General features: G+C 38.1%; 1 protein-coding gene across 2 annotated transcripts in view; it reads right to left on the minus strand.

The window, feature by feature from the left end:
- COG5 (component of oligomeric golgi complex 5) overlaps positions 1 to 8,099 on the minus strand; it is a 295,076-nt gene that overhangs the window by 284,751 nt on the left and 2,226 nt on the right. For both annotated transcript variants that reach the window (XM_040260820.1, XM_040260819.1), the window contains exons 2-3: positions 3,564 to 3,703; positions 602 to 659 (exon numbers count right to left, since the gene is read on the minus strand). In XM_040260820.1, coding sequence (XP_040116754.1) covers positions 602 to 659; positions 3,564 to 3,703 — 198 coding nt within the window. The remainder of the gene's footprint in view (positions 1 to 601; positions 660 to 3,563; positions 3,704 to 8,099) is intronic.

Consider the following 8,099-nt stretch of genomic DNA (forward strand, 5'->3'; position numbering starts at 1 on the left):
TGCTTGTTTTCATTAACTCAATTATAAAAGCACTAAATATGCACTAGGAATTGTTCTAAGCATTTTGTTAATTCAAATTAGCACCATATTAGTACATATTAACACTCCTTTATGGATAAAACAGGCACAGAAAGTAACCTGTCCAAACTCACACATCTAGTAGGAGGCTAAGCAATGATTTAAATCCAGAGAATTTAGCTCAAAGGTCAGAGAACCTGCTTGCCAATGCAGGAGATGTAAGGGACAGGTTCAATCGCTGGGTGAGGAAGATCCCCTGGAGGAGGGCATGGCAACCCACTCTAGTATTCTTGCCTGGAGAATCCTATGGACAGAGCAGCCTACAGTCCAGGGTCACAAAAAGTCGGACACATGTGCTAGTAAGACCGCAAAGTTTTACTTAAGTTTTGTTGGAACACAGCCACACACATTCATTTACATATTACTCAGTTGATTTCACTCTATAACAGCAGAGTTTAATAGCTGTAACAGAAATAATATGGCCTGCAAAGTCTTAAATTATTTACTTTCCGATCCTTCACAAGAAAACTTACCAAGCCCTAAGCAAGCTCTATACAAAGTATAACAGTTAATGGAAACATACCTTCCAAAGACTCAATTCCAGTTGCTTGTGCCAATAAATCTTCATGTCTCGCAATGACCTGAGAATCAAGAATGAATAATCAGCATTACAAGTATTAGGTATTTTGATTTGTAACCACAATGTAGAACTGAAGGTCTCTCTCTATATGGAAAGGGGAAAAATGCTAATACAAAAGAAAAAAATACAAGTAAGAAAGGTGTGTTTGAGATGTCTGATTGGCAGGAACATAAACACGCTTAAAGCTCGACATGGTGCTAAAGAAGTCTTTTCATTAGCCGAATGTTTTCCTAGTAGGGTGTGCAGAAGGAAGATGTGCCAAAACTGAACAACAAAAACCTGCTACTTCTCACCACACTAATTAATACATGTTTTCCTTTTAAAGAGTGTTTTCAAACAGCAGGTTCTTTTAGCTCTTGAACTTAATCAGCATCATCACAACCATATTCTAATTTGCAAAGATAAGGCAGAATCAGCACCTTCCTGAACATCTCTCTGTTTCCAGCTTCCCCATGTCACAGCAAATCCTCTTTTCCCATGGAAGACTGATATTTCTAAGAATATTAGGGCAGTGTGAAATGTTATATCAAAAAAAAAAAAAAGGTTAGGAATTAAAGGCTACATGCAAGAGAATCCTAGAAACATCAAGAAATCAAGCAAATCTTTAGAATAATCCAGGAATCCTTTATTACAATGAATAAGAAGTTTCCTGTCTAATCTGTAAACTGAAGCTCCTCATCAGCAAAGATTCATTCACTGGAACCCTAAATCCTCCACTCTGTCCAGTGCCAGATGTCACTGTCATTCTAGCAATTTCCTCTATCACATAACTGTTACTTTTGGTCTCCTATGTCTCTTATCCGGAAGACTTCTCAGTTTTCCCCAGTCCACTGACATGGTGATTAATGCATCCATCCTAACACAATGATTTTCTTCTAATTCTCTATTCTTTGTCCCTTGTGACGCTGCGCAAAGTTTGAAAAACCTAAAATTACACTGTTATAGTCTCCCCTGCAATCAACTGGATGAATTTCCAAGAGATTTAGAAGACAGAAGAGGAAAGCTATTTTTCCATTACTGTTTCAGCTAGTAAGCCAGATCCTGAGACCTGAGGCTTTAGAAACGGCTAGCCAAGATAGCCCTATTCATCGTTCCAGAGTTCAGTTACCAGAGTTCAAGCACCCAGAAGCTGAACTTCAGCAGGGACATGGGAGTTAACAGCAGGTGCTTGCAGGCCTCTGGGCTGCATCCACGGCAGATCCTTCCACCCTGTCTATTAGCTGTCCATCCAATCCTCTGTATTAAGTATCTTCCTGCTTTGAATACCTAGAGTAGTTTCTGTTTCCTGTACTAAAGTCCTGACTGATACACATCTTTTGTAATTTAAATCATCTCACTGATATTTTAAATTATTTTTATTATATTTTATTTATGAGTTCGGTCAGCATTATCCCAATTTTGCTTCTGCAGAAAAACAATTATAGCAGGTTCAGACCTCATACCAGGACTGAGATTTTTCTCAGTCCCACATCCAAAACTACTATTAAGTATAACTTGCCCTCTCTGGGAGATGTTAAATAGTTTTTACTGATTCCTTCAGAGAAGTTACTACATGCGAAGGATAAGGAAAATGCCAACCACAAAAAGGTAGAAAGAATTTCAGGTGGCTTCTGCAAAAAGCTACCCCAAGAAACATAGGCCGAATTAAAAGTGTTTTCCCCTGCCCCCATAAACAATGTGTATTACTCTATTTAAAATAGGTATCACTTGTCTGTTGTTATTTCTGTCTGTATCTGCCACTGGTCTGTGAATGCTTAGAGAGCTAGGGAATATGTTCATTTTTCTATTCCCACAAACTATAGCAAACCAGACTATTAAAACTGACTATAAATGTTTCCCAATAAATAACTGATCTCTAACTATATAATCAGAATTTTACAGTTAAATTGACCTTAGATGTCATCCCAGTCCTAAACAAGTAGCTCTTTTAATTGATAAAGCAAGACATAAGAAAGTTTAAGGGAACATGTCTCATTTTATACCACATCTAGGTTTCCTACTAAATAGTTCATTTATTCATGCAACTGTTCATTAATTTAAATGTTTAAGTGCCTACTCAGAAAAAAAAGGCAAGACTCAAGCGTATCATATAATATGAAAGGTAACAGCACAACTGAGACTCAGACCTATCTCATAACTCCCCTTTTGTGTCCTATCCACCACAAATTTATCAACTATCTGCAATTTCATCAAATGTTACATTTTGTGTTCATGAAGTATGAACTCCTGATGGGAACAGTTTTCCTTATACACACTATTCTGCTTCCAAAATTCCATTTTCTATTATCTTTATCAAATGTTAGTCACTCAGCTATGTCTGACTCTTTGCAACCCCAAGAACTGTAGCCAGTCAGGCTCCTCTAGCCATTGAATTCTCCAGACAAAAACACTGGAATGGGCTGCATTTCCTTCTCCAGGGGATCTTCCTGACCCAGGGATCAAACCTGAGTCTCCTGCATTGCAGGTGGATTCTTCACCGTCTGAGCCACCAGGAAAGCCCTAAGACATCCTATTTTTTGCCAACCTATATTCCCTCCATATCAGATGAGATGATGAAAACAAAGTATGAATAAAAGGTCTTGGGGAGATGGGATATCCATTTTTCAACTGACAAAAAGTAGCTTCCAGAAAACGTTTTAAAAAGGTATTTGGAGGGACTTTCCTGGTGGTCCAGGGGTTAAGACTCCATGTTTCCAAGGCAGGACACGTGAGTTCAATCCATGGTTGGGGAACTAAGATCCCACATGCTGTGTGGTGCAGCCAAAAATTTAAAAATATATATATATACGTGGGAAAATATACATTTGTTCATATAAATATGCATTTAGATTAAATAATAAAAGGATTATAAAATGATATATAATCACTCTGGAATAAATTGTATGCTCTAGAAGATTGGAATTACCTGTAAGTGTAGTTCTTTATCCAACTGACTGATTCCTTGGGCAAGTTTTGCTAGTTGTTCAGCAATTACAGCTTGATGAATAGATTGAGAAGTATAAGTCTTTACATCAAAGTCTTCATTTAAAAAATCACTGTAACACTCTAGGGAAAATATAAGAAAAATTATTAATCACATGGCACCAAACCACAGATGGAACAACACTGGTCTAAAATTGGGAAAGGAATTCATCAAGGTTGTATATTGTCACCCTGCTTACTTAACATATGCAGAGCACACCATGCAAAATGCAGGGCTGGATGAATCACAAGTTGGAATCAAGACTACTGGGAGAAATATCAACAACCTCAGATATGCAGATGATACCACTCTAATGGTAGAAAATGAAGAGGAACTAAAGAGCTTCTAGATAAGAATGAAAGAAGAGAGTGAAAAAGCTAGCTTAAAAACCCAACATTCAACCGAAGATCATTGCACCTGGTCCCATCACTTCATGGCAAGTGGATGGGCAAAAAATGGAAACAGTGGCACATTTTATTTTCTTGGGCTCCAAAATCACTGCAGATGGTGACTGCAGCCATGAAATTAAAAGATGCTTGCTCCTTGGAAGAAAAGCTATGACAAACCTATACAGCGTATTAAAAAGCAGAGACATAACTTTGCTGACAAAGGTCCACACAGCCAAAATATTGGTTTTTCCTGTAGTCGTGTACAAAAATAAGAGTTAGACCATAAAGAAGGCTGCGTGCCAAAGAACTGATGCTTGCAAACTGTGATGCTGGAGAAGACTCTTGAGAGACCTTTGGACAGCAAAGAGATCAAACCAGTCAATCCTAAAGGAAATCAACCCTGAATATTCATTGGAAGGACTGATGCTGAAGCTCCAATACTTTGGCCACCTGATAGAAAGAGTCCATTCATTGGAAAAGACCCTGATATTAGGAAAGACTGAGGACAGGAGGAGAAAAAGATGACAGAGGATGAGATGTTTGGATGGCATCACCGACTCGATGGACATGAGTTTGAGCAAGCTCTGGGAGACAGTTAAGGACCAGGAAATCTGGTGTGCTGCAGTTCACAAGGTCACAAAGAGTGAGAGATGACTTAGCAACTGAAAAACAACAAAACCACAGAAATTAAACAACAGGACAATTGTAACCACAGTTAACATATTTTGAGATCTTTCTATATACCAAAAACTAACGAAAAGGCTTTCTGTTGTGAAGAAGGAATACATGGTAGCAACAGCAGAAGAGTGGCAATATTTACTAAGAATATTCCTACACATCAGGTACTGGCCTAAGCACTTTATACATACTAACTCATTCAATACACACACAGACCTGTTGGAACTCATACTAATTTACTCTATATGCACACCACCCTGCTGGAAATATCATTCTCCTCATTTCACGGGTGAAGAGACGGGCAGAGATAAGGCATGAAACTTTGACCATCTCATTGTTTGAACCCAAGGCAGTCTAGCTCGAGTCCACCTCTGGACCGCTATGCATACTCCTAAAAGCTAGTTTTTAGGAGCACCAAAGAATTGATGCCTTCAAATTGTGATGCTGGAAAAGACTCTTTGAGAGTCCCTTGGACAACAAGGAGATCAAATCAGTCAATCTTAAAGGAAATCAACCCTGACTATTCATTGGAAGGATTGATGCTGAAGCTGCAATACTTTGACCACCTGATGAAAAGAGCCAATTCATTGGAAAAGACCCTGATACTAGGAAAGATTGAGGGCAGCAGGAGATACAATTGGAGAGTACCACTGACTCAAAGGACATGAGTTTGAGCAAACTGTGAAACAGTGAAAGACAGGGAAGCCTGGCATACTGCAGTCCATGAGGCCACAAAGAGTTGGACATGATTAGCAAACAACAAAAAAGCTAGTTTTACCAGTAAAAGAAAATATTGAGAAAAGATTGAAAAAAAATACTAGCAACAGTTTTTAACACAAGAAAACAAGGTCAACAACAATAAGAAAACTGACTGTATCTGAAAATTATGGTCTCCAGGATCTCCAGATCAATGCACAAATACTGTTACAATAAAGTGAATCTGAAATTTTAAAAGAACTAGGCACATACAAACTTACAGGTATTACTGAAATTTTGGATTTATGAGTGAAATAAGTAAAAGGAAGCAGAAACCATGTTGAATGTAGGCCCTTAAGAGAAAGAAAACAGGAGTGAATATAGCTGTTAAGATAACTTTCTGTATAGAAATTCACTAATGTGTGAAAGGAAAATGGAATTATGAATTAAAAATAGACATACAGAAGTGAAGTCAATGTAGGTAAAAAGGATTATCTCCTAGCCATATGGTAGATATAGGTAAGACTGCCTTGACAAGAGATTATAAAACAAGCTATAATATAGAGTACTTTTATAAAAACTTTGTCTATATTCACTATGCTTCTCAAGGGCAAAGTCTTTGTTTTCTGTACTACCACACCCACAGAGCCTGAACAATGCCTGACACACAGCAGGTATTCAATACTGACTGAATGAATTAATCTATATATCAGCTACAAGGATCATTCTGCTAAAAGCAGAGATTCATTCTTGACTACTCTCGAAGTGGAGTGAAAGAAGGAAACTACTACTTTGGCCTTAATCCTGAGAACCCCATTTCCTTACAGTTTGCCAAGCAATTCTCAGAATCAAGGATCCCGCCAGGCAGACAAGTGGAGAAGGTTATTCTAAAAGCGAAGGTTTAGAGGCAGCAAATACAATAGTATATTCTGAGGAATAAGGATAATACTGACTTCAGTATGTCTAGATCACAATGGATATTGACAGAAAGGGTAAAGAATGGCAGGATTTGAGGTTCCAAAGGAAGGCTGAGGTGCAGTTTGAAAAGAGTCTGGTAAAACAAGCAAAATGTTCAAACTATACCCCATTTACGGTTTTATAGCCAAGAAAGAGTGCTGTGAGCCTTGTGTTGTAGAACAGTTTCTGGCAGCAGGATGATGACTGAAAAGGGATTAGCCACGCAGTGGTATACTGGGGCTGGCTCAGACTGACTTCTCAGAGCCAACTGTTAAACTTTCAGGAATTGTGTGAGCCAGTTGACATATCATGTAGGCTTCAAACTGACCATGCTATGGGTATTGATACCATGAAAATTGGCATATAATACAAAAGCAGAGATTTTGCTATTTTCCCAGACAGCTGGTTTACCAGCATACTCACTGAATAGAGCCACAGGAGCCAGTAGGCTATGTTAACAGCCCAAGTGACAGGATGGAGACCAAACACAGTGGCAGTAAGAATGTCAAGGAAGTGACAAAGGTGACAAATATTCAGACACTACAATGCACAGGACTTAGACACAAGCTGAAAATGGGTGATTAGCTAGACCAAGAATTAAAAGATGATTTCCAAGTTTCTTGATTAAAGGACATGTAATCTTTGTATAAACATGAATATGAATGTACCCCTGCCTCCACAGAACTCATAAACTATAGGAGAACAAACATACACCTAACTTACCACATACAATTAGGATAACAGAGACTACTAGAGCAAAGGGTTAGAGGAGAGGGATGAAAAAAATTGATTTCACTTTTTCATGTGCAGAATCTATACGATCTGTTCATACACAGGCCTTTTTAATAACTTTTTATTTTGTATTGGGGTATAGCCGATTAACAATGTTGTTTCAGGTGAATAGCCACACATATATATGTGTGGCTGAAAGGGATTCAGCCACACATATATATGTATACAGTCTCCCCCAAACCCCCTTCCCATCCAGGCTGCCACGTAACATTGAGCAGAGTTCCATATGCTATACAGTAAGTCCTTGCTGGTTACCCATTTTAAATATAGCAGTGTGTACCACATGCAGATTTTTCATATGCAGAATTACTAGTGCTTGTTCACTATTAAGATAGAAATGTCCAGTAGACAGTGGTTCTATAGCTCAGAAGAGAGGTAAGGACCATTTATGTGTATATTTGTGTACGAAGATATTAATAGTCAAACAATGAGAAAAAGACCAGATAATTTAGGAAGCCACTTTAGAATGCACAAAAAAATGGGGACAATAATTCAGAAGCAGGGAAACACCAACATTTGAGGGTAAAGATAAAAATGAAAGCAATTAAATGTTCAGAAAGAAAAAGAGGAGAGAATGGCAAAAACTAAAATGGACAGTTTAAAGAAAGTAAATGGCCAGTAGTATCAAAGATATTACAAAGATCAAACATAGTGAAGGCTGGATACTAATCATTGGTTTTGGAATCAGAGGAGAGAATATCCCTAATGCTTCTCTTTTATAGTTTTCTCATTCTTACAGGCATCACATCAGAAACATCTCACAAAATTTCAAACTATGCATCTACTCACCAACCCTATCAATCCTAATCGCCATCACTGGCAGATCCCTGACAGTCAATCACTGTTATCGATGGGAATATTTACTTCCTTAGGAATGTTGTGGGGACAAGAGTGGAGTACATCACTGAATTGGGACACAATGAAGACAACAAGCATCTAAAGAAAGCTGAAAAAGAGCACTTAAAGA

The sequence above is a fragment of the Oryx dammah genome, unplaced genomic scaffold (genome assembly GCF_014754425.2).
Source record: "Oryx dammah isolate SB20612 unplaced genomic scaffold, SCBI_Odam_1.1 HiC_scaffold_18, whole genome shotgun sequence".
Classification (NCBI taxonomy): domain Eukaryota; kingdom Metazoa; phylum Chordata; class Mammalia; order Artiodactyla; family Bovidae; genus Oryx; species Oryx dammah.